General features: G+C 38.0%; 1 protein-coding gene and 3 non-coding genes across 4 annotated transcripts in view; all 4 read right to left on the reverse strand.

Annotated features, from left to right (window-relative positions):
• dync2h1 (dynein cytoplasmic 2 heavy chain 1) overlaps positions 1 to 27,030 on the reverse strand; it is a 134,054-nt gene that overhangs the window by 8,451 nt on the left and 98,573 nt on the right. Inside the window, exons 85-92 of the mRNA XM_059330987.1 lie at positions 24,454 to 24,523; positions 23,895 to 23,980; positions 18,476 to 18,551; positions 17,932 to 18,161; positions 17,002 to 17,106; positions 12,125 to 12,241; positions 8,379 to 8,486; positions 7,356 to 7,457 (exon numbers count right to left, since the gene is read on the reverse strand). Of these exons, the coding sequence (XP_059186970.1) occupies positions 7,356 to 7,457; positions 8,379 to 8,486; positions 12,125 to 12,241; positions 17,002 to 17,106; positions 17,932 to 18,161; positions 18,476 to 18,551; positions 23,895 to 23,980; positions 24,454 to 24,523 (894 nt within the window). The remainder of the gene's footprint in view (positions 1 to 7,355; positions 7,458 to 8,378; positions 8,487 to 12,124; positions 12,242 to 17,001; positions 17,107 to 17,931; positions 18,162 to 18,475; positions 18,552 to 23,894; positions 23,981 to 24,453; positions 24,524 to 27,030) is intronic.
• On the reverse strand, positions 24,751 to 24,824 carry trnat-agu (transfer RNA threonine (anticodon AGU)). Its single transcript has one exon. It is a non-coding gene; the product is annotated as a tRNA-Thr (tRNA).
• On the reverse strand, positions 25,184 to 25,257 carry trnat-agu (transfer RNA threonine (anticodon AGU)). Its single transcript has one exon. It is a non-coding gene; the product is annotated as a tRNA-Thr (tRNA).
• On the reverse strand, positions 25,630 to 25,703 carry trnat-agu (transfer RNA threonine (anticodon AGU)). Its single transcript has one exon. It is a non-coding gene; the product is annotated as a tRNA-Thr (tRNA).

A 27,030-nucleotide genomic window follows, 5' to 3' on the forward strand; every position in this document is an offset into this window, starting at 1 on the left:
GCAGAGAGGTGACTGACTACAAAATGCTTAAAGGGTTCATTTTAAAAAGGCACTGACAAATGTGAGTAGGTGGCAAAAGAAACTGTAGAACAGGTTAGGCAGTCCATGATGCTGAAACTGTTGATCAGAGATCAAAGAAGTGCCTTACACATACGCACACATAGGCATAGTGGGAGACTGAGGATTAAGAATTTGATGTTATTCAAGCTTGAAAGTCATAATGGAACTAAAAGAGACTTTGCTTGTTTCTCAGCTGCAAGTCAACCATTCACTTACTCTCCTGCTGTCTGAGTGCATGTGTTAGTGTGTGTGTGTGTGTCACTGGAGTGTGTAAGGGGGCATGTAGACACTGAATATAGCAAATATTTGTTAATATTTTCTGATCAGAGTTAATGATGCTCTAAAACAAAATTATTTTCAGAGCTATTGGCACCCACAGCAAGCATTCCAGGGAGTAGATTAAACGATTGTAGATGTATTTAGTTTAGTTACGAGTTTACAAAAGCAAATACATAGACTGAGCAAGAGTGAGCTCTCATTTATTTCTGTGAAAAAGATAAATCAATGAAAACTTCCTCCTTGATGGCCTCTGTTTACTTGATTGATACTCAACCAATGATTATAACTACCGTACATGCAGTTTGTTGCCAACATTTAACTGGTGCAATTTCAGTCTCTTCAGGCTTTCTGGCAAAAAGATGTTATGAATAAGAAGGCACTTTTTTTGCTCCTTTTTTTTGCCTGAAAGTACCTGTGATGATAAAATACAAATCTGATTCTCAAAAAAAGTTGGGACACTCAATAAAAACAGCATTATATTCAGAAGTGTGTTCAAGAGCTTATATTTACAAAACCAAAGGTCAGATTGTTTTTCTTACAATTACAAATAAAAACATTTTATTTATTTCGCCTAAAATCTGAAAAAAATAAAATAAATAGAAAATAAATGCTAAAAACTGGCAAATTTATTAAGTTAATACCTGTGGCAGCCAGTTTCAGCCAAGAAAAAATAAAATAAAATTGAAAATCATACACTAATTGTAACTTGACTTGACATTCTGAGTCAAAATAATGAGGTTGTATCTTAGTTTTTTGGGTTTTTTTTTTTTGTTTTTGTTTGAACATTAAATGTTTGTATCTGTACAGTGGAAAGGAAAAATGGAAATCATACATTTTGTAAAATCTTTTAACACAAGTATCCTAGGTTTACTGGTTTATTGGAAGAATGGGTCTCCTGCAGGTAGCGAAATATCAAAACTGTCCTCATATTTTTGTTCTTATTAATAACCATTCATTTTTTGGATTCACCAAAGTTTTCTTATTTTGTCTCTTCTCCAAGGTAAGAGAAAGTGTTGGGACACTGTAAATAAAGACAGCATCAAATTCAGAATTGTGTTCAAGAGTTTACAAAACAAAAGCTGTATCTGTTTGAAAATTAAAAGTTTGTCAATTTAATATTTATCAAAAAGGATTTAAAAACTAGAGGACTTTACACGGCCGCCCATAAAGTTGGAATCAAATATTTTCCCGATAAAGTGTATATGTTCTCAAAACTTGATTAATCAATCTCTTCCAAACACATCACAATGAAAATGAAACCATCATTAACAGAGGATTGTGTTTGAAAACAAAATTATTCCAACTTTATGGGAAAGCGTGTATTTATTTCTGATTTAGACCACATTCTGAGTTTTTTGGAATAAGGGTTGGAAAAAGGAAAAATACTAGATACTAGAGATTGTTTAACCTTTAATCAAAAAGCCATCCCTGCATGAGTCCTCATGTCTTGATATTAATGATCTTTCCACTGAATAATGGCAGTGACAATATTTATTTGTGGTTTTCAGCGCTGCTTACTACTCTCTTCTGACGCTTGGGCAGTTTCCAAGTACCTAATTATTTTTTACTACACAGCTGAGGAGAGGGGCAATGGAGCTGATCCCTTTAGAGCTGTGCCTGCCATACTTACAATGTTGCAACCCCAAATGGTCCATTTTCCAAATATATAAATCACATCAGCAGCTCTTTCTGTTCTACTTCTCTGGTTGAAACTGAGCTAATCAGTGACGTTTGGTTAAAACAGAAGCCTAACACATAATGGCATGTATCAATCTGCAGGGTAGTATCTAATATTATAATCTAATATTGGCTGTGAAGACACCTTACTTCATTTACATTAATCAGGAGCAACAACCACCTGTTATCTAAGGTGGAGAAATTATATGTAATTATGTCTTCTCTGAGGAACTATTAGAGGTAGCTGATTGGCCCTCATTAATCAATCGAGCGTAGAAATGAGGGCAGATCTGATCGTATATTTCGTCTTACGACAGAGTTCACATGTGATTTTTCAAACGTTCAAATCTCACAAATCACAGCGTGAGAATGATCGGCCCTAATATATATATACATATAATATACACGATTCAGGTGGCTCGCCTCAAGAGTTTATGCCACCGAAGGACGCAATACAACCAAAAAGAGGATTTTCCCCCCTAAAGTCAGCTTTATTAGCAGAGTGCACCATAACAAATAACAACAGGAGGAAATAGACATATTACAGAAATACGCAGCGACGGAGGTTTATGAAATAAAAGTACTTATAGTTATAAACTCAAACAAGTTCACTGAATATTTTACATTTGGAGCACAGACTTAAAGTTTTCACAGCTTTTTGGTTGCAGCCAGGAGGTAAACAATGTTTTAAAGTAAGTTTTAATTCAAAAAGAAGAGGAATTTCTCAGAGGCAGAAAGTGAAACGCTGACATCCAACAGCTGCAACACAACAAACTGGTTTTGTTTGGCAGCATACAAAGTGAAAAGGAAGGAAATCAGTGGTGCTGTCAGCAGAGTAGCGGACCATTAAACTCCTGGTAAGGTTGGAATATTTCACTTATACATGGTGATATCAAGCCTAATAGCCTACACTGCAAGAAAGCCAACTTGTATTTTTTGGCCTAAAACAGTGATTTAAGTTGGTAAAACTGGGAAATATAAATTATTGACATTTAGGGCAACAGTGTAAGTTAGCACAACAAAGAAAGCTGTATGCTCAAAAACAAGTTTGTGAGTTGCTGTTATTTATATCTTTAAGTTGGGGTTCACAACAAGGGACAATAGTTCTGCTAACTCTTATTTCTTTGTTGTGAAATGCGGGAAATCGGTGAAATTCGGTCTTTAGCGAAAGCTAGCTGCTAACTGATGCTAGCGGCGCTGCTTGTTACAGCTACAAGAGTAGCCATTAGCGTATCAATGCTAACTCAAAATTGTGGTCGCAACATTAGCTGACATTTCATAGCGGCGTTACAATCGTGGTAATTCAGCACATTGCAGAAGTAAGGATTAAAAGTTATCACAATGTGAAATTATGAGTTAGTACAATTTACAGTTGAGTTGACAAAAATCTGAATTCAGAGTTGAACAATCTCAAAAACAAAACTTAAAATATTCAGTTTAATTGTCCAACTTAAAATTTTATCGAAGTTTGTTGCCTTGAAATTTTGAGTTCACCCAACTTTTCTTTTTTTGCAGTGTATATAATATTTAATATTATTACTATCATTATTGTGATGGAGAGATATTATTCTCTTCTTTACATAGTAAGTATTCTGTCCCAGACAGAGGAGCGTGTGGCAGCGCTGATTGGAAATGTTTCTATTGGGTAGAATTGGGTAGGTGTATTTATTTGTAATTAGGTTTTTAGTGATAAATGATATAGCCGAAACATGCTTTGGTTTGTCACCATTAAAAAAAAAACACGGCAGAGTTTTATCAGCTCCAGGGATTGATACAATAGTCTAATAGTCAATTCTCAGACTCAGACGTGTGGACTTCACGCTGACTCAAATTTGTGTACACGAGCTGAGCAGATGTGAGATCTGATCGTACCCTGCACTCACGTCCAGACTGATAAATGCCGAGCCTTTGCATAGAAATTATTGTTTGCCCACTTTACGCTCACTTTCTATCGTATGCTCGTTTGATAAATGAGGGCCAATGTCTCAAAATACCAAAAGTCAAAAAAGTTCTGTTTTATTATATATACGGCAAAGTAAAAAGCCAGGATTTATCAGCTCTATCAGACAAACTTTAGCTCTATTTTCTTTTGTACGGGATAGTGGTATAGACTTGAATTTACTGTCATTATCTGCATAATCATTCTATAGTTATAATATGACTGCAAGCCATGAAAGCTTGTCAAATTAATTCTGCTCTAATGGATACTGAAGAATGATAATGATGCTCCAATTTGTACAGAACTGACAAGTGAGAAAAATAAGTCTTAGAAAAGATAGCAAGACCAGTCGTAAAGCAACCACACACTTTTGGTGCACTTTTACACTCTTAGCGATGCCAATAGAACGAGTGGTTTAAGGTTATAGAGTTACAAAAAAGTCTCTGTAACCACAGTCTCAAGATAACTTTGTAAAGTAAAAAGAAGGAAATAATCTATTTAGATTTCACTTTGTCACTATGTGTCCTTTGTTCTGAAGAAGGATGAACGGGTTGGTATTTCTATGACAGTGATGAAAACATTGCCAGTTGGGGTCACCAATGTCATCACTTTTTAAATTCAGCTGGAAGTGAATCTAATATGTGTCAAGGATTCTGTGGCTTGCCAGAACATACGGCAGCATCAGCAATATGGCAGCTGCTGTTTGATGCTTTTTTCAAAGGTTCCAAACCTTTTTCAAGCAAGGATACTCGGGGCAATTTCTGTTCAATACACTGTGATCTGGGTTTGGAGAAACTACTTCCTCTCTTGGAGAAGATAGCTTTGAAACAGGCCTGTGCCAATATTTTAGTTCATAAATAATCATATGAATTTTTAAAACAGGCTATGGTAAAACTCTACAAAGTTGCACTGCCCTACAAAACTAACAGAATACATCAGTTTGATTATCAAACAACTCATTGAAATGCTGTTTTTTTATTATGCACAACAGTAACAAAGAGAAACATCTTAAAATGAGTCCTACAAATGATCAATCGCTGAAAAAAGCTTACTACTACTGGGTCACAAGAAGTGTTTTAACACTGAACACAATTAAAGGTAAAACAGGCTCTTCTGCTTTGTAGTTACAGCAGCAGGTCAGTCACAACACACCATGAGGTGTCCTAATTTGTGGACACCCAGACCACATGGAAAGGAAAGATAGAAAAATAATACATTTTTTAAATCTTTTTTGGCTCACAAGAGTATCCTGGGTTTACTGTGAGCACTGATTAAGCATGGGTTTATTGGAAGAATGGGTCTCCTGCAGAAAGCAAAAATATCAAAACTGTCCTCATATTTTTGTTCTTATTAGTAACCATTCATTTTTTGGATTCACCAAAGTTTTCTTATTTTGGCTCTTTTCCAAAGTAAGAGAAAATGGTGGGACACTGTGTAAATAAAAACAGCATCAAATTCAGAATTGTGTTCAAGAGTTTACAAAACAAAAGGTATATCTGTTTGAACATTAAATGTTTGTCTTTGTACAGATTTCAATTTAATATTTGTCAAAAAGGATTTCAAAACTACATTTGTTTGGTTCACCAAAGTTTTCTTATTTTGGCTCTTTTCTAAGGTAAAATAAAACTTTATGGGTGGTCAACACAGGGAACAAAAAATCATGAATATCATAAAATCTCATTACAATTATATATTAGATTACTATATGTTTTAGCTGGGTTTTCAATTTTCCTGTAACACCAGTACTGACTTTCTGGAAAATGAGTTTTTGTCTGCATGGTGCCTAATCTTTGGGTATTGTGATCATATACTTATAAATTATATATTTATAAATTTGTTTTTAGGTTTTTGTTTAAAACGTGAAGAATTTGTTCTTCTGTAGTGCATTAGTACATTGACATACAGTTCAAAGCATTGAATATCACTTTAAATTGAATTATCTAATTTGTGGTATTGCACACACTTTTCATATTATTTTACTGTATATATTAGTGGAAAAATATTAAGATAAGATATTCCTTTTTTAGTGACACAACAGGGGATTTTTTTTCTTATTAATATTAAGACACTGATTTCAGCTTTACCTGTATCACAAAGCATGGTGGCTAACACATTTCATAGCTTTGGTATCAGAACTAATTATAGTGAAGGAATATGTCAGAAGGGAGGGAGACCAGGGAAGAGAGAGGAAAACATGAGAGACGAAGAGGGGAGAGAGTTGGTTGGGAAGGAAACAGGGATGAGACTAAAGACCTGCTGATTAATATAAAAAGAGAGGGGAGAAAAGCAGTGGAGAGGAAATTATGCCCAAGGCTGCTCTCAGGAGATTATAAACATAGAAGAAGTAAAAGGTTGATTGTGTATCTCTCCCCCTCTACCTCGTCATATCCCCTTTGTCCTCATCTGAGCCTGGGGACACAGACCAGGACACATACAGTTTCTGCTAGATGTCATCACTACAGGTCTGTGTACCTGCCCCTGTGGTCTCAACTTCATCACAGTAATGGGAAACAATGCAGTGACACATATTATATGTATTGAACTCATAGACTTTATAAATAATTAACGTAGTGACCGTGACGTCACCGGTTGGTTTGTGGCCCATTTGAGGCATCGAGTTCATCGTTACACTCGTCGTCATCTTGTTTCCGATACGGGGAGCAGACCATATTTGGACTGTGGAGGAGCGAGAGGGCTCTGATCACTGACTACAGCCTCTCTACACCTCAACCTGACTGAGAGAAGCTGCTGCTAATTCATGTTAGCATTAACTGGGATGTTCATTTTGGCTAGCAAAAGCAAAAACTAACTGTACGTTACTTACCGAAGAAAACTGACAAGAGACTCCTTGAAGTGTCTGTTAGTCCAACCAAACGCTGAACAAGACATTTTTAATGAACAAAATGTTCAAATAAACTGTAATTAAGTGAAAATACAGTGAAAGGGTCAAAGTGATGAGAGTAAACAGCTAAACGTCCTTTTTTATATCTATATAATGTTATATATAACTTTATTCACACGTTGCCATGGATACGCATTGTTAGTGACCTGTCAATCAAAGGTAGCCACGCCCCAAATCATATGATTCTTTATCTTCTATTTTCTTGTAAATGGGACCATTATTTACACTAAATTAACATCAAATTGTCTTGAAAAGGATTTTTTACTAGTGATTGAGACCATAGGTGTGTCCTAAAAAAATTCTGAGGTAATAAATCAAGTGAGAAGTTTTCTCATTTTGCATTGAAATTAATGGACAGAAATGTTTTTGCAGCAGCACTTAGCGCCCCCTGCTGGAATTTTGGGTAGAATGCAGATTAAAGCATTTGCTGGTTTGCCTCCCTGCTCAGACACGGAGGTTGCTCCCTGATCTAACTGTCTTTCTCCTTCAGTTTCTTACCTCTTGATTGAGCAGAGCAGCAGCCAGTTTTTGGACTTCAGGAGTTAGCAGCTGGGACCCTTTGATGACTTTGCTCAGTGCAGCCAGGGATTGGTGGATGCTCTGTGACAACACACACAGTTAGTGTTTATACTGTGACAAGGTTGTAGAACACTGGTACCTGGGGTATCATTTGGTAGCTTTCCATTTAATTGCTGTGACCTGGTTCATTATGACAGGCCTCTGTGATTGACTAATTGAGCTTCTTTTTTCTATCTAATTACTTTGTCTTGCATTGAAGAAACTATTAAGTACACATGTACCTGTGGTTTTAGCCAATACCCAGAAACACTTTACATACAGACTGCTGCTACAATGACTCACACTCATCTCATGCATCTTCATGAAGCAAAGCCCATTTTCCATAACTCTTAACATTTAATACATCTGTCTTGTTTATATTAGAAGCCCCATGCTATTGGATGAAAGCATGAACACCACCCAATGAGAGTGATTTTCTTCATGACATGAATGGGGTAGTAGTCATTACTGAACATATGTAAAACACATTGTTGTTAGGCCTGTCACGATAATTACTATATAAGTGCAGTACGAATTGCCGAAAAAACCCCTATATCTCCCAAGCAGCCATTACAGCTGTTTATATGTTATTTTAATAATCAAATAATATAATACATAATGATTATCTCATTGCAATATTTTGTTAACAGAGCCTGAAAGTCTATTTTATTATTTATTTTATTTGGTTGTAGTTAATTTATTTATGTTTTATTTAACTAGGATATTTTAATATTTCTTTTCCACATTTAAATTCCACTGTTTAATATTCTTGATATTTAGATTTATTGCTGTGTAAAAGGTTGTACTTACTATACTCTAATATGGTTATAAAACTAAAACAACATCGATACAACAATACAACCATTTATCATGATAGTTTCTGGGAAAATATATCCTCCTAAAAAATGTGTTATTGTGACAGGCGTAGTTGTTGTTATTAAGAGCACTGGTTATCTGACACACCTGGACCAATCGGATGGCGTTGAACTGCTCCAGAGCGATGAATGACAGGACAGGTGAGCCCTGACCTTCTGTAGGTGGCGCCACCTTCTGGTGGATCAGAGAAGAACCCTGATAGAAAGTAGACAGACAGAAAGACATGTCCTCATATTGAAATGATAGACAGTTTACATTGCTAGAGTATTTTCCAAGACTGAAACAAAAAGCACAAGAGGGGGATAAAAGGGTGAGCAGACAGGAGGGAGAAAGAGATGTTTTTTCTACAGACATTGCAGCATATATAATTAGACAATGGTCATTCTAATTAATTCAGAGCTATAGATATGTTTACCTTGGGCTATACTGCTTCAAGGATGTCTGTAATATTGTACAAGTGTCCTAGCATTGCTTTATGTCCCTCTAACTGCTGGAACATTGTTATCATTACCATCAACTAATCAGTCCTCTCAAATTGCCGGCTACACAGGAGGTGGACATCGTATTATTTAGAGTAAGACATCTAATGCGTTTTCTAACTGATGTTGTGCAGCCATCAGCATGCTATCGTTTTCCTTTTAAATGATTTCCTCCATCACGACAGTATATCTTTACAATTTTCCCTGTGGGTTTCCTGAGCTCAACATACATAAACTAAATTCTTCCACAAAGCATGATGCAACCAGATGGGAAATTGTGTTGTGTTTCTCTCTGCAGTGTAAAGCAAGGGGACAATTTGTTTACACTAGTTAACACAGAGATCTACTGAATGTAAGTACAGCAAGTCTTAGTGTTTGTAGTAAACACGTAAAAACAAATCTGCACAGACACTGACATTTTGTTGTATTCTGTTGCAGATATCACACCCTGTACCTGCATCCTATTTTGCTGTCCTCACATCTACTCAGTTAGAGATAGAGGAGGAGACAGAGGGAGAGAAGGATGGCAGGACTGTGGGATTGAGGGACACAAGGTGATATGATGGACAGGACAAGATACAGAAACTGGTAGGGTGGGATTCAGTTTGACTTCAGCTCTGCTATTGCCTCCATTTAAATCCATAACTGCTCTTTAATGCTCCTCCCCTTGCAGACTACATAACAAATAATAATTTCAAATAAATGCATACATATCTTCATACGCACACAGTTTACATACACAGACATGCCCATGGCCTTAAATACTCACACAAAATCATGCATAGACACACTTGAACAGATGCACACTTACACCAGCCTTTATACACACACATACACCACATACAAGCTTGTGCATGCAAGCTGCACTCCAGGAAACACACATCCACTGATGGTCAAACACAGAGGGTTAGCTGACGACAAAGGGCCCGTTAATTGAAAGCAGTCAGAGGTAGATTGTGATCTATGGGAAGCTAGCTGGTGATACAATGGCAACAATTAACACAGTCAATCATTCTCTTCTCTGTGGGAACAAAACAAACTGCCTGCAAGGGACCGAGAGAGAGAGAGAGAGAGAGAGAGGGAGGGAGAGAGAGAGAGAGAGAGAGAGAGAGAGAGAGAGCGAAATGAGAGAAAAGGAGCGAGAAACCATGTGTGATTTACAGCATGAGAGTGAATAAAAGAGAGGCAGAGCGAGAGAGTGGGAATATGGTAGCTAAATTATTCAATGTTGTGGTAGATGTCCCTTTGATTTGAAAAGGTGCCGGTCTCCAAGCAACCGCACATAGCAGTGCTACCTGACGAGGCAAACCGATGGCTATCACACACAGCACTCAATTAGACTCTGCTAATTCCCAATTAGCTCGCACAGCTTTTTATTAAGACTAGTTGCTACTGCTTGGGCAATGCAAAAACATGATTCTGCATACTAATAAAGACAGGCGAGGAACTGTCAAACCTTGAAAAGTACTGCAAAAAACAATTCCTATATATTTGATGACAAAATGGTATGAAATATGCATTAATTTAGAAATGACAGAGTTTTCATTTCAGTGATGTGGAGATAACAATATGCATCTTAATCACTTGTGGAAGAGTAGAAGTAAAAGTATCAACACAACAGTGTAAAAAATGTTGTGTTATCAGGGTGTGCCATATCATATTGTTGAAGATAATAGCAGGTAGTAGGGGTGTGACAATACTCTCAGCTCACGAGACGAGACAAGACACGATATTGGGTTCACAAGAACAAGACGAGACAAGATTTTAAGAAAACTACAATGACAAAACATATGACTGGACCAACAGACTTTTATTTAACCGAGTTGCACATGCATTTTGAAATGTTTTATTATAACTCTTTACATGCATGATGTAAGCATGAACTCTGAATAAACTTCCACAAATTTAAACTAAAACTAAAATTTCTAAATGTAAAAATGAGATAAATTAAAAAAAAAATCTCCCAGAGCCCCCCCATGATCACATACGCAACAGATTAAAGATGGGAGACGAAACTGTGGCCACCGTCGCTAACTGCACAACATCAGCAGCTGATCAAAACAAAGCAGCATGGCTAATTATCATAAACATAGCGATCTTGAATTAACCAGCATCACTAACAGTGTTGTAAACAAACAGAGATCGCTAAGTGAACACTTGAACACACTTGCAGCAGCAGCACATACACACTGTACTGCTACAGAACCTTGGAGAGGATCATACTGAGACACCTGCGACCCCTGGTGAGCACACTGATGGACCCCCTGCAGTTTGCTTACCGGCTCGGTATAGGGGTGGACCATGCAGTGATCTACCTGATGCACAGATCACTGACTCATCTGGAGAACACTGGGAGCACTATGAGGGTGATCTTCTTTGACTTCTCCAGTGCTTTCAACACCATCCAACCATCACTGCTGAGGATGAAGATGGAGGGAGCGGGGGTGGACCAACACCTGGCTGCATGGACAACAGACTACCTCACCAACAGACAGCAGTATGTGAGGCTCCAGCACCGTGTGTCTGATGTGGTGCTGTGTAGCACAGGTGCCCCTCAAGGTACGGTGCTCTCTCCCTTCCTTTTCACCTTCTATACCTCAGACTTCACACACAACTCCACAAACTGCCACATCCAGAAGTTTTCCGACGACACAGCCATTGTTGGATGTGTCTCGGAGGGGAACAGTCTGGAGTACAGAACGGTCATCAAGGACTTCGTCAGCTTGTGCGAGATCAACCAACTTCAGCTGAACACCAGCAAGACGAAGGAGATGGTGATCGACTTCCGGAGGAAAAAGCCACACTACAAATTCCTAGGTGTTCACCTCAATAACAGACTAGACTGGACTGATAACACCCACATGGCACTGTGCTGCTGAAGGAGCTGCTCAAAGACCCCAGACTATTACATCCACGGTGTAAGAAGGAACGCTTCCGCAGGTCATTCATTTCAGCTGCCATAAGACTGTACAACACCAGCACAACCTGAACGTGTTTTAGTTTTCTTTTCTGCACATTTTGTATATAATTTGCACTCTGCACATTCTTCACTTAATTTGCACTAAGTAGTATATAGTATATTGTGTATTGTTAAATGCCTTTCTCTATTAGATTGTTTATTTTTTTATTTTTATCTTAAAAGGGAAATAATTTTGTGTGCAATTTTTGCGGTAACGAAGAAATTCCCCCGCTGGGGGATTAATAAAGTTGAATCTTCATCTTCATCTTCAAGAACAAGCATGGCTCAAAGCAAAAATACCACCAGCTCCACAGTGGAGTGCAAGTTCCAAACTGGGGACTATTTATATTTGATACAGAAAAAAAAGATGAACTGCAAAAAAAAAAAGAACTGACCTGGTTGAGTTTCTTCCACAAGTGAAGGACGGGTGAAAGTCCATTGGACCAGAGCTCCCTGTCGAACTTTGAGCCTGTTGCTACTGAGCGGCTCAAGACACGCAGCTGGGAAATCACCTGCGAATTAAATTATAAAGACAAAAAAAATCATTCAGTTAAGCAAAGGTGTTGGAGAAGTGGATTAGAATTGTTTCCTGAATTAGTAATCTTGAGTGTTGCATTCGTTTATGAGATAGGTAAATATAGAATAAATGTGTTTCTGTTTCAATTTATGACTTGAAAGAAAGAAAAAAAAGAAAAACACTGTAGTAAATAGTCACTGACACCTCTGTCTGGTGGCTCCACTCTTCAGTGACAGTCAACGCTGTTTCAGATCCTGGAATATTACAAGTGAAAAAAAAGTCCGAACCCCAAACACATCTCCTAACAGCTCCTTACACACCTAATCAAGCATGCTTAGCTTCAGGCTTAGAGTCCTGGATAGTGCTTTTATCATGACTCAGTGTGTGTGTTTGTGCAGATGTGTGAGTTTCTATACATGTGTGCGATGTGAGGAAGGCAAAGCGTCTGATAAATGGCTTTCATTTGGTCCAGGAGAACTCTTTACTAACACCTGCTTTATCTTCTTTGCTCAGGAGGGAAAGTGTGCGTATAAGTGTGTGTGTCTGTGTGTGTGTGTGTGTGTGTCTGTGTGTGTGTGTATGTGTGCTTGTATGGAAAAGAGAGAGGAGTGGGGGTGGTGTTGGGTGGGGGTGGTAGTGATAGCTAATCTAGAACTTCACCCTGACAGCAGTAAAAATGAGGGCAGCTGAGGATGGAGATTTGAAATATATTGGGGTTCAAATATATAGGGATTTAAATACATTAAGATTTATTCTTATCTCAACCAGTGACGACCAGGCAGCCACTGCATTTACAGTTAAAACCAACTGGGAAGAAAAAGTTACTAGACAATGTCTATGTGCAAGTTCAGTTTGAATTGCACTTGGTGCGGTTCAATTTAATTCAATGTAATCCAGGATGGTGGTTCAGGGTTTTTAATCAGGGGACTATTTCTCATGGTCTCAGTCAAGATGGCGTTTAATAAGGACATCTACTGATTAATAAAAAACACAAGCAGGATGCTATTATAACCAGATATATTGGCGATATCACTGAATATCAGTGCACTCAGCAATAGCTCATATATTTTGTCAAGATGGGGGAATAGATACCAATGATGTGTTTTTTACTTTCTGTTCAATACTCAAAATACCCACTCATCATTTGAATCACACATGAAAAAACAGTATGCACACATCATACATTGTGTCTGCAGTCCCAAGGGAATCCCTCTGAGATATTTACGACCCCTCTGGCGCATGTTGGGTCATTCACACAGAGTCTATGCATTTATTTTAAATGGCATCCACCAACAGTGCTCCATTCAGTGTGTGTGTGTGTGTGTGTGTGTGTGTGTGTGTGTGTGGTTAAGTGTCCTAACCTACTGACAGTGACATAGGTCTTTAGGGAGAAGCGAGGGAGCAAGAGAGACAGAGAGAGTGCATGAACGTGACAGTGACAAATGACAGCAGGAGGGGAGACAATCGCAAGTATGGGAGATAGGTGGAGAGAGGGGCGCGCACACACACACACACACACACACACACACACACGCAGACACACAGACGCAAACACACACAGCCTTGTGGGAGTTGTGTGTGAATTAAAGTAGGTTGGAGGTTCAGATGGTCATCAGACCACACTGACAGTACAAATGGACTTAAATGCATTAACACAAGCTGCAATGGTTTTGTGTGGTTTAAGTGTGTTTGCTGAGGCTAATTAAACACATACAAACACAAAAACATCAAAAACATCTAATTACGTCTATTATATCCCTTCATGTTTGCTATATTTCTCTGAACTTTTGTGTGAAGATTTTAGTCACAAAAAAGAGCAGCACAGCTAGATCTCTTGAATTTATCTTTAAGAATTTCCTTTGGTGCAATCTCCATTTCTGTCTTAAAGACACACAACCATGACAATGAAAGAACACACTCAGTGTATGTGTGAGAGCGTGTTGGTGTGTTGCATTGAGTTACATCAGAATCTGCAGTGACCATCAAACACTATACACACACACAAACTCATTTGCACACAAACGTGAACGCACACGCTCAAATAATGATAATTCATCACAACATGAACATTAATATTAAAGACCATCTGCAACAACACATGCTGACAGTGGAAACATTGTTTGCACATACAGTGCAAACAGAAAAGAGACAAAAAACAACACTGAGCATGCTATTGCATACACTAAAATGCCATAATATCAATATGGTGTCCCTCTGGTGATGGAACTGTACTAGTTTATTTGTTGTGTACGACATGTGAGGTTGGCAGGTACTAGGAGGCAGGGTCAGACCAACGGCACATTTGGGGGTGGGGTGGTGGCCTTTACTTCATTAGCTGCTACCTGTGCACCTGGAGAGATATTGTGGTGGTTTTGAAGCTGAAGCAGACACGTCATAAGAAGGAAGTCTACTGTTTGGAAACATCAGACTGAACGCTTTTCTTTCACACACCACCACAAACTGTAAACACACCTTTTAAACAGAACAACTACTAAGAAGAGCATGCTGGCTCGCTAGCTTTAGCTTATAAGGATTTGAGTCCATCCCCTTTCTTGTGCAAGACCCCAGGTTTGTGTCCCAGGATCTGAGATAGAGTTGTGTGATTGTGTATGAGGTTTGTAGGCCTCCACCATTTTTTAGGATGATATATTTTCCCAGAAACTATCACGATAAACGATATTATTATTGTATCAATGTAGTTTTAGTTTTATAACGATGTTAGAGCATAATAAGTACATCCTTTTCCACAACAATGAATTTTTAAACCTCAGTTTAACATCGGAATTGAAATGTTGAAAATAAATACTTAAAATATCCTAGATAAATAAAACATAAATAAATAAACTACAACCAAAACAAACAAAATAGTCTTTCAGACTCTGTTAACAAAAAAAATTGCATTGAGATAATCATTATGTATTATATTATTTTATTATTAAAATAACATGTAAATAGCTGGAATGGCTGCTTGGGAAATATAGGTTTTTATTTGGCAATTCGTACTGCCTGTCAAACATATTTAGCATTACTTTAAACACAAAAAAAGCACAAAAAGTCACACATGTAAATGACAATATATTGATTCCAGAAAAAAACCATAGTGTCCATTTTTATATATCGAACAGTAAGTTGATATAGTTATTATCGTGACAGGCCTAGAGGTTGTGACTAATGTTCTTAGCTTAAAATGAGATTCTATAGAAGCGTCATTTTAAAAATCTTTTTTTTATTTTCTATATCAAATATATAGAAAATCAGTGAACCTGACTGCATGTCCAGCCAATCAAAGCTGAGAAACGCTGCCCTCACCTTTATATTTGTATGTCTCACCTCAACCTTTTGCCCAGTTATTCTCTTAATTTATCATCTTTTTCCTTTCTGAAGACTGTTGAACATGATACTATTTGTTAAGGTTACATTATTGCTGCAGTTCAGGCTCTATAAATCTGATTACACAATGACGACATAACCTTGACAACAATAAAAGCAGACATGATATCCACTGTGATGGATTACCCATCTAGACTTAGTTTCACATCTCTGCAAAATGAATTTAATTTCAGAGTGAAACAAATGGAAACGGATTGCTGCCTGGTAAAAATGCTTTAACCTTAAATTGAAGTCCTGACCTTAACATAAACTGCTTTTATGTCTCCACAGTGGACTCTCCCTGCAACATGACTGGGTTGTATGTACCCACGCAAACAATCAAACTCACACAAACACGGATTATAGAGTGATAAAACAGAAATAACTGCAAAGGTTTCACCTGTGATCTCATAGAGTAATCACTTCTCTAATTTGAACAGTAATTATTGCCCTTCTGTACAAAGAGTGCAGTGGAAGTGAAAAAGTGAGAAACTGACACTTCCTTTTGGCAGGAACTACTTGAACTTGACTCATCGACTGCAGCTTTTTTTAAGCTCCACAAGCTGCAAAAAAAGGTTGTAATAGATATGAATCTTCAGTTATTTTTTTAATTTTTCACTTTTTCAGAACAGTTTACTTTTAATATTTTTTGTTTGTTTTTGTTTGGGCCAGGTATAATGTCTCATTAATGGATAAAGAACTGTGTTTATATGCTCACATTGTTTAAATCTTTGCAGTATTGTTTCGTTCAGTTTAGGGTTTTTTTTAAAGGAAATTGTTTCTATAGTTTCAGTTTTACGACAATATTTTAGTGCTTATTTATGGTTTTGAAAACACCAGAGTCTACACTGACCACATCCATGTGCTTTACCTGGTGACATCCACTACCAATGCAGATATCTTCAATAAAATGGCTTGTTTTTTTAAATGGTTTTGGTTGATTTACTGACCTACAACACTGTATATTATAAACCCATACTGATCAATTAAAATGTGCTCTTATGGTCAGCACAGGGCTTTTCTAATATGCACAATTAAAATAATGCAGACAGACATATTAGAGGAAATGTGTGAATAAAGCATGATAAACATTTTCTTGAGTGTCTGGAGTGTTTTCAAGAGAACAAAAAGGCTGTTAGTCTACGTGTGTACTGTTATGTATGTAAATGCATGTGGTTCTTTGAGCATGAACAGAGCATGTGCATGTGTGCTGATGAATGTGTGTTCCAGCTATAAGTGTGAATTTGCCACTTAGATTGTGTGAGTGCATGTGAATGAATGTCTGGAGGTTGTGTTGGAGGCGTGTGTTTGTTGGAATAAGCAGGTGGCTGTGTGTGTAGGAGTGTGTGTGTGTGTGTGTGTGTGTGTGTGTGTGTGTGTTTGCACCTGGGAGCTGATGATTCTCTGGGAGGATCTCTCTATGTTGGCAGGCAGACCAAAGAATGCAGGTCTGTCATCCTCGGGGAGATTCTCTATTACGCTGCGGTAGTCCTGGGAAGACACACATATACACACAGGTCACACACAGTAATCCACCCACATGCTCACATAAAGAGAGAGAGAATGTGAGCATGCTGCTGATTGTAATAATGGCTGGAAGACACAAGACGACGTAGCATTTCCAAGCAACAAGTGCTGCTAAATTAAATTTAAAAAGTAAAAACCTGAATGTCAGATTGCTGTGTGGGAGTATGGAGATAAATAATGCTATATTGTGCTTTATTAAGTGTGTTGTTTGTTCTGTTTGATGTTGATTCACTAACAATATCCATTTGGAACAAAGAGTACTTTTAAAACTGAACTCCCACTTACCACTGACCTAAATTGATTGAAACAGTTCAAAGTATCGATTTCCATATTGACTTCTTTTGCATATCAAATGGTTTTTCAATAGCTCTTCTTCAAACAATTTTGGGCACGTATGCCCCCTTGTTTTCAGTGTTTACTAAGCTGCATCAGCAATAGAATGCAAAGCAATAGAATAACAAGACCAATTGTGTAAACTTGAGGCTCACTAATTGGATTTATTTGTAGTGGCTACTTTATAAACCAACTTAAAATAAAGAGAAAACAACACCGACTAATGAAACTTCAATACCAAGACCAGACTACCAATAGTAAATGTAGTCTAGGAAAAGCTTGGGTGCATTAATTCTGTAGCCTTTCAATTGTTTTTGTTTCTCTGCCAGGGCACCTGGGACCAACAGCTTAAGCTTTAAAGTACAGAAGAAAATGTAGAGGTGCAGACATACAGCATCTATGCCTGCAAGTGAGAAGTCAAATTTGTGACAGCCTTGTGTCATCCTGACAACCTACCAACACTGAGCAGGAGTTTGGGAGGCTGATCTGAGGTGGGAAGAAGCGTGTTCCCCCTCCTTTGCTCCTTCTCTGACCAGCTGAGCCGGAGGACGAGGGGAGCCGTGCAGAGAAGAACTGCTCCAGGTAAGAGCGTAAGATTCGGAGGTCAGAGGGGTTGTCGATACGTCCACCATATATGGCACTCTCCAACAGGCCATGGACAAACTCCCACTGGAAGTGTTTACCACCTTGGAGATACCAAGACACACAGACACAAAGAACGCTATAAACATGTGTAATGAGTGCACACAGAACAAAAGAACGTGTGCTAAGCAGCACATTTATACAGGAATGCAGGTAGATACAATGAAGGGCTCACGTGCACGGCATAAAAAATGCAAATGCTGTGTTGTCCAGGTCACGCTCTACCGGGGGTAGTTTAAATTAAAGAGGTAATTGATCAAAGAACCCACAGATTCCAGTTCTCATTACCATATGTGCTGCAGAGCAAATCAACAGAGCAGAGCTCTCCACTGCATTGCAATGTTGCCTGCCCTCCTACCTTCAAAAAGCCTGTCGATGATCTCAAAGCCAGCTCGGAGGTCTGACATCGAAAACTCATAGAACTTGGTCCAACCCTGAATAAAACACAGAGGGGGGGGGAATAAAAACAACAACATATTACAAGAGTTACAACTCACCAAGTTTAATTTGGAAAATTCTTAAATTTGACCATGATGTTTTCAAGGTAAAGAATATGCTTGAATTTTAATATACTCATTGAAAGAGCTAGATTTAGAGACAAAAGAAATTGAATTAAAAGAGGTTATTTTTTCATTGCATGCAGCGTCCTCAAAAGGGTAACCAATTTTAGTGACAATTTAGATGACAGAGGTTTCAAGAGTCTGGGCAATTTTGGTTGAGGTACCTTGAAAGGGCTTACTGTTAAAAACCTGTACATACCCTGTTAAGCCGATGTGTTACTTTCTGTTTTTGTCAAGCAAAAAATAACAGATGGCATTCAAAATCTCACATCACACTTAGTGTTTGAGAATTGAGGTGTTTATTTTTCTTCTCAATCTTTTAACATCAAAGTGCAAACACAGTCTTAATTAAATGACAGACAAATTTTTCTGCCACAGAATTATATTAGAATACACAAGACTGAGACAATAAAGACAGCTGAATGCTAATCAGTAAAGAATGCGTTGTCTTTCAATCTTGTGCAACTTCTCTTGTGGCTCTCATTAATAGGGAAACTATCCATCGTGTGTATTAGTGGTACTTGAGAATCTTTAAACTGATTCAACACACATCTAGTTCCCTCTGTAGTGAACGGCTAAAATGTTACACAATTTCACTCATTGATATTTTTCCAAAAACCAAGCACAACTGGAGTTTTGTGATATAGCCCAAATATTTCAGTTAAATTGAATTAAATTGAATTAAATTAAAATGCACTTTTTTTGGCAGGGGAACATACATTTACGTTGCCAAAGCAAGAGTGATATAAAAACAAAAAACACACAATAATGCACAATAAGTAAAGATCAAATCGAATAATTAATTCTGTAAAGAGAGCTGCGTAAAACTGCAATACTGTTACCAAATATAAAAATAAAATAGGTAAAGTTTTATTGAAAAATAAATACAAAAATATGAGAATTTGCTCTTTGAAAAAAACCAACAACAGATAAGTAGAGGTAACTTTAGATGAGCAATAAGATGTAGACACTGCAGTTAAAAATATAAAGTAAGTGGGAAGTGTGTAAACATTGCAACATTCAAGAACATACAAGAAATGTATTTAAACGTTGTGCAGTTTGTCTATGTAATGAGATCAGCACAGTGCAAATATACAGTGCAGGAATACACAGACGAGTGATATATAATCACTGTCCTATAAACTGCACTTATAACCTGCTGAAGGAGAATTGTTGTTGAGGCTAGAACTGTTCACTATTCATTTTCTCCACTTCTCCAGTCTGGCCTCAAGCAAACCTCTCATACAGTTAGTACCATAGCTAAACCACAAAAATAAGATCAGTCCAGCTTCTGCACAGACAAAGACGTGCTATACGGTGTCTTGGAGCACAGGGAGTCAAGACATTAGCACTGAGCGAGGAAAAACAACTGTCATCAACACACATGCACACACATGCACAAAAACTACACACACAGCATCACAACACTGACCATCTCGGGGGGAAAAAAAATCACAAAAGTGTTAAAACATAATTGAGTGTGAGGGCAGTCTCAGTTTGTGAGTGTGCGTTTGTTGCACTTCACTGCTATTCCATCAGCGGTTGTAATCTGCCCACTGATGCTGTAGGTGGATGAGGTGGAGGAAAACTGTGTAGGCATGTTCAGTAATTCTTTGAATGATTAAGTGTGTGTTGTTTGCTCAATAACGTTGTGCTTGAGTGTGTTTTCAGACAGCGGGGCATGTTTCTACTACATTTGATAAATGGACGATACATGTATGAGTGAGATTCCAGATTGTGCTCATGCATGTATGCATTTGTTTTACGCGCATAACATTTGCTGCTTATTCAGCGGATGATTCACTGTATGGGTCTTATAAATGTGACCATATATACGTGTGTTTGTGTGCCTTTTTTGATTGTGTGTATAGTGAACTACTTAGCTGGGCGTTCACCAGATATAATTGGCCACTTTTCTTGTTCTCTTATCGTCATCAGACAAAAGTCATGATCTTTAGACTGCAGCGTTACACACGGATGCACACAAACATTTTCTGTTATTAATGCTATGCACGATCTTACATGTTGAAAACCTATCTCTGTCTCTATGTTTTCACATCTCCTCTTTCCTCCCCTTTTCCTCCATCTTTTTTAATGAAACAGTTTCTGCACAGGCATGTAAAAAAAAGGATGAGAATAAATGAGAAAAGGAGGGGGGACAGCAGATGAAGCGAGGAGGGAGTAAGTGATGCTGGAGTGGACGAGAGGAGGGAGCTGTGACTGTTTAAATAATTAGGTGATCATGTTCTTGGATGAGAAACAACATTACCATCTCAAATGAAAACACTTATCAGAGATTCAGTGGTTGAGAGAAAAAAGAGAGAGAGAGAGAGAGAGAGAGAGAGAGAGAGAGAGAGAGAGAGAGAGAGAGGGCGACAGTAGACAGGGAGGAAGGACAGGAAAAGAAAATAAGAGGAAAAAAACAAGTAAACGGGTAAAGTGAGATTATTTAAGAAAAGAGGAACGGAGAGACAGATCCCAGAGACTCAGGCATACTGCATGTAAGTTATGTAGGTTTACATTCTTCTATAGGGCAATCAATACTTTCTTTCCCTAAACAACCCCAGAATGGCTAAGCGGGAGTATCGGACCGAGCCTGGGGGAACAGGAGAGACAGAGACAGAGGAGAAACAAGCGTGCAAACATTGTGGCAGTTTAATTACAAAAACATGTTCTCTGCCACAGTTTTCCCTAGTGTTTGGGTTTACGGGGAGTGTGTTGATTGTGCCTTGGTGAGCAGACAAAAAGGGATACCTTCGGGCTGCAACTGCAGACATGTCGTATCATTCGATTAGACAGACATCACTGCAACACACACACACAGACAAATGAGTCCCAGTGTATCTTGAGACTGTGCCACACATCGCCGTGCTACCAAACTGTAAAAGCCACTGTTTAAGTTGTCAAGTGAAAACATGACCAAGCAAATTGCAGCAAGTATGAAAGTAATTACAGATGCAACCGCATCTTATTTTGCCTTTGCTGAAATGGCTCTGCATCTCTTTTGATGAGTTTGGACTCACAATCCTCAATCACAAGCAAATCAGCTTATAAAGGCAAAGCACAGCTTTATTTAGTGGACTTAAAACTTTTTTTATTGTTATTCCGTCCTAACCTTCAGAAGTTAGTTTGCATAGAGATTATGCTAAATACAAACTGTGCAACATGTCATCTGACCATGTTTGAGGGCTGCAGTGTTGTGCTGGTCTAAACAGGGACAGGTCGAGTCAGGGAGAAAATCCTGTCGTCGTTGAGGGTGACGAGCAATGATAATCGTTTAAATATGGGGATAACGTTGCACATGTTTGGACAGTCTTTCCTGAAAGGCATTCACAGTGTCACAAGTGACGTGAAGTTGTGTAAAACAAACAAACAAAACAGCATGAGAGAGAAGTTCAAACTGAGCTGACTTTCTCACCTAAGCACAATTGACTAATTTCTTTTCTTCTTTTTTTTTTAAAGATTTTGAGACAAAAATTATTCATTTTGGAAATTAGATTTGAGCATTTACAAAACCCGTGTCCTTGGGGTCCCAATAGTCTAATAACTCTATTGTTCAGCATCATTTCCCTCAATGTTTCTCAATGTATTTATTTTGTGCTGATTCATCTCTGCCTTGGGTTTCAACCGAGAAAATAAATAGGCTGGTTTTCTCTGTAGGGATGCAAATTATGTCATTCTTAATGTCCTCTATCATGTTATGAAGAGATGATTTATCACCAGAGCTGTAGTTCAAATGTGGAAATATTGCTCAGAACATTTTTCGTTGATTCTGGCTCAGGTAAATCATACAATTGTAAGGTACACGGTTGCCCATTAAGTTGGAATAATTTTCTTTTCAGACACAATCCTCATTAATTGCGGTTTTCCTTTCATTGTGATATGTTTGGAAGAGAGTTTTGAGAAGATATACACTTTATCTGTCAAGAATAAATCACATTGTTGAAATCATTTTATGGAAAGAGGTAAAAAAAAAATATATTTATTTCAACTTTATGAGAAACTGTGTATTTGGAGCAGCTGTGAGACTGTTAGTCAGTTTAAAAATGAAAAAAAAAATAGTGCAACTACTATCATGACATGCAGTGGGTCAATGAAATCCATTTTCACTTGACTCCTGTATGAAGCCCCTTGACAGTGTGTGACATCATAGCACTTGTATTTCCCACACTTCCACTGTCCTGACTTGACAGTGCAGCCCTTTCCGTCTACAAGCAGCATGCCTGAAAATTATCAGGGGGAAGCGGCTGCTCTACAGCCAGCGTGGGGGCTGTTTTACACAATGTGTTTTGTATTGTGTACATTGTGTGCATAGTGACCAACAGGCAGGCCAACTGCATTCACAGTTACACATACAGTCATGGAAAAAATAATTAGACCACTCTTGTTTTCTCCTTGCTTTCTTGTTCATTTAATGCCTGGTACAACTGAAGGTACATTTGTTTGGACAAATATAATGAAAACAAGAATAACAGCTGATAAGAGTTTAATTTAAGAGCTGATATCTAGACATTTTCCATGGTTTTCTTGATAACAACCAAAATCATTATCAAGAAATCATCATTATTGAAGAAAACAATGGTCTAATAATTTTTCACATGACTGTACATAGCCATACACATGCATACAGCAAAGACAGAGAAAAAATATTTTTGTATAGGTTTTCCCCCTCCCTGTGCGTGTCCATGTGTAGACAATGACTTTTTATGTTAGTGTAACTTCCTCCCTGTGCATATCAGTCTGTATGTTTTTCATTAACTGGCCAGGAAATAAATAAACGATGGATTTGTATAGCTGTGCTGTTTATAGGTGTGTGCTGTGAATATGAACTGCACTTCCAGTAATTATGTACCTGTGACAACCAGTGTGGAAATAAGGTTATGCTGTATGTGTGGGTGTGCATAAACACATCTTTGGGTTTTACAAGTAATAACTACAAAAGCTTGTGATTTCAAATGGCATTAAAGTGCATTATAATGCCGTTAGTATTAATATTAAGCATGTACATGAGACAGCAGCTAATGCTAGCAGCATTTTACCAAAAACATCAATCCATTGGCAGGGAAATGTATGTCTACATTGAAGTTTTGGATCCAGGACTATTAACAAGTTCTGTATTTTCCTCTTTTAAATGGCAATGTAATGTTACAGTAGTTTGAGATGAAATTGTAGAACTAGGACCACTCGGGTCTACATGGGGGCGTTTGTATATTTTACCTGTGGTATGTAGTTGCGCCTCTCTTGGCAGACAGCATGGAACCAAGCCAGACAGAACAGAGACTGGGCTCTGGCCAGGACGCCTCCTGCAAACAAACAATCAACAGCATGTCACACAACCAAAATAACTATAATAAGCAATCATTATCAGTGTCCATGTTTTGCAGACCTTGAGGGCAGTTATCTTTCATGATTCATCAAACAGAATACAACAGAGAGGCCTGAGAGGAGAATACAGCCTGCTGTGTTCTGCTGTGGATTGTTTTTACTTTTTTTTAATGCTGTGTTGCAGCTCCAATTGTTCATTTGCTGTCCCAGAACCTGCAAACACTCTGGGATTTATTTGTTCAAAGGATTCATAGTCTGATCTGACAATTACGCTGTCCAACTACCAGTTATTGCAAAGAGTAACACATAATATTTTATGGTAAAGAAAAAAACTATTCCTTTACTGTAAAGCACAAATTATTGAAGGTAGGGGCTTAATAGTTACATCTGGTTGTTAGCTTAGGAGTTCATTCCTTAAAAACACAAAGAGGGGAAAAGATAGAAAGCCAACCTTTACTGATATGCTCAGGGGTCCATGACTCATATGTTCTTAGCAGATTTTTCTTCAACCCTGGAGGAGCCTGGAGATGGCAGAAGAAAGGGAGGACAGATAAAGAGACAGGGAGAGGACAAGGAAAATAAGAATGAAGGAGAATAGGAGGGTGAAGAAAGAAATGGTCACCACAAACGTATCCCTGTCATACAAGCACAGAAACATAGCACGGCATAGGGAGACTTTTAACATGTGTGTAAGACATGTGCTGCATGGTAACATGATATAGGGTGTGCTGAGTAGCACAAAAAAAAAAGGCACTGCTGAGATTCGAACTCAGGATCTCCTGTTTACTAGACAGGCGCTTTAACCAACTAAGCCACAGCGCCACTGTCTTCTCATGTAGAGAGCAATGTTCAATGCTTATCTGAACAACTTAAATTTGGAATGAGTATCACATTTATTCCTAATTATCAGGCATGTCCAAACTATTCCACACAAGGCCCATGCTGCTGCAGATGTTTGTTCCAAACAATCAAGAACACAGCTGATTCGACTGATCAGCTGTTTAAACCATGAGGTCAATAGATTGATTGATAAATGACTTGTGCCTGTTGTGCTTCTGCTTGGTTGGAAGGAAAACCTGCAGCCACATGGAAATTTCTGGAATAGTCTACTGTATATAATCCACCTCTGTTGCTCTCTTGTTTTCCAAGTTCTGATGCAAGACTTGTTCTGATGGTAGAAAAGGCACTGCTGAGATTCGAACTCAGGATCTCCTGTTTACTAGACAGGCGCTTTAACCAACTAAGCCACAGCGCCACTGTTTTGTCATGTAGAGAGCAATGTTCAAATGCTTATCTGAAACATAGATAGCATGTCAATATTGCAGGTCCCAGATACTTTATAGGACAACTTAAACTTGGAATGAGAATCACACTTATTCCTAATTATCAGGCATGTCGAAACTATTCCACAAAGGCCCATGCTGCTGCAGATGTTTGTTCCAAACAATCAAGAACACAGCTGATTGGACTGATCAGCTGTTTAAACCATGAGGTCAGTTGATTAAATGACTTGTGCCTGTTATGCTTCTGCTTGGTTGGATGGCAATTTCTGGAATAGTCTGCTGTATATAATCCACCTCCGTTGCTCTCTTGTTTTCCAAGTTCTGATGCAAGACTTGTTCTGAAAAGGCACTGCTGAGATTCGAACTCAGGATCTCCTGTTTACTAGACAGGCGCTTTAACCAACTAAGCCACAGCGCCACTGTCTGCTCATGTGAAGAGCATGTACAAATCTTTATCTAAAACATAGATAGCGTGTCAATATTGCATACATCACAAACAAGTAGAACACATGTACAGTATAATCTGTATACAGTCTGTGTGCCCTATTGAGCATTCAAGATAAGTTATCAAAATGTTTGTAAAATATAAAGGGGAGGGGACAGTACCTGGACACAGAGGCTATTACAGATTTTAAAGTTCCGCTGTGTTGGTCACAATTTCAAATGTGAAAGAAAAAAGTAAAAAACTACATTATAACATTATAGCTTGTATTATTGTGAGACTGGGGGGATGAATTGTTGGAACTGGGAGGCGTCTTATACTGAAATGCCCAAAATTGGAATCAAATCCACTTCATCAAATATGTGTCTGGCAAGACTGAAACAAAGCTGTGATGATAATTTGGGATGAGTGTCATGTGTCTGTTTAGTGTTGTTCTATCTTAATCCTGGTGTGCAGGAACAACAAACATTTGACATTTTAAAAATGTAAACAAGAAACAAAAACTGTCATTAACTGAAAAACATTGTTTGGCCAAACTTGTCACCCTATATCCATTATACTTTAGTTGGTATATTTTTCTGCATGAGTCTGCATGTGTTTTTATCTCTTAACAGTTCTCTGTACATTTGAGGCCTCCAGAAACATTATGCTCTGTTTATCATAGAAACAATAAGCATAAGCATACACTGACATAAGTTCACACATTATCAGCTTTGCTGAACATTTGGTACCTCCATCTGGAGGTTTTGATAACACAGCCAGTAATGCATGTGTACTAAACATGCCAAAACTGGCAAAATCACTACATATGTTTACAACGTCCAGTAGATTAAATGTATTTGCAAGATAGGTTTTTTTTTGCATTGTACACCCACAGTCTGAAAATCCAGACAGTGGGTGTTTCAGCTGCAGCAGAATTGTTTCATCTTATGCTTTTATTCACCCTTAAGAAATAAATATGTTAGCTCTACTTTTAGAACCTCAAAATTAAATTAACCTTTTTGTCCTCACATGGAGCTACTACATTCTGGTTCTGTGTATTTTCATTATAAATACATTTGCAGAATTTAATATTTGCTCTGTGAGAGAGCTTTGAGCTGTTGGTTTACACTGTAAGTGTAACGCAAGGCACTAAACATATTTAGTTTTTTAAAGCTGTTGCAGTGAGTCAAGTTTAGGGTAAGGTAATGGGGTTGGGTTGAGGAGCTATAGTCAGTGGGATATAACAGTTTTGACTGTAGCTTGGTAATTGTTTTTTTGCTATGCTGATGGTTTGCACGTCTAATAATACAATTATAAAACA

Source organism: Centropristis striata, chromosome 4 (genome assembly GCF_030273125.1).
Source record: "Centropristis striata isolate RG_2023a ecotype Rhode Island chromosome 4, C.striata_1.0, whole genome shotgun sequence".
Lineage (NCBI taxonomy): Eukaryota > Metazoa > Chordata > Actinopteri > Perciformes > Serranidae > Centropristis > Centropristis striata.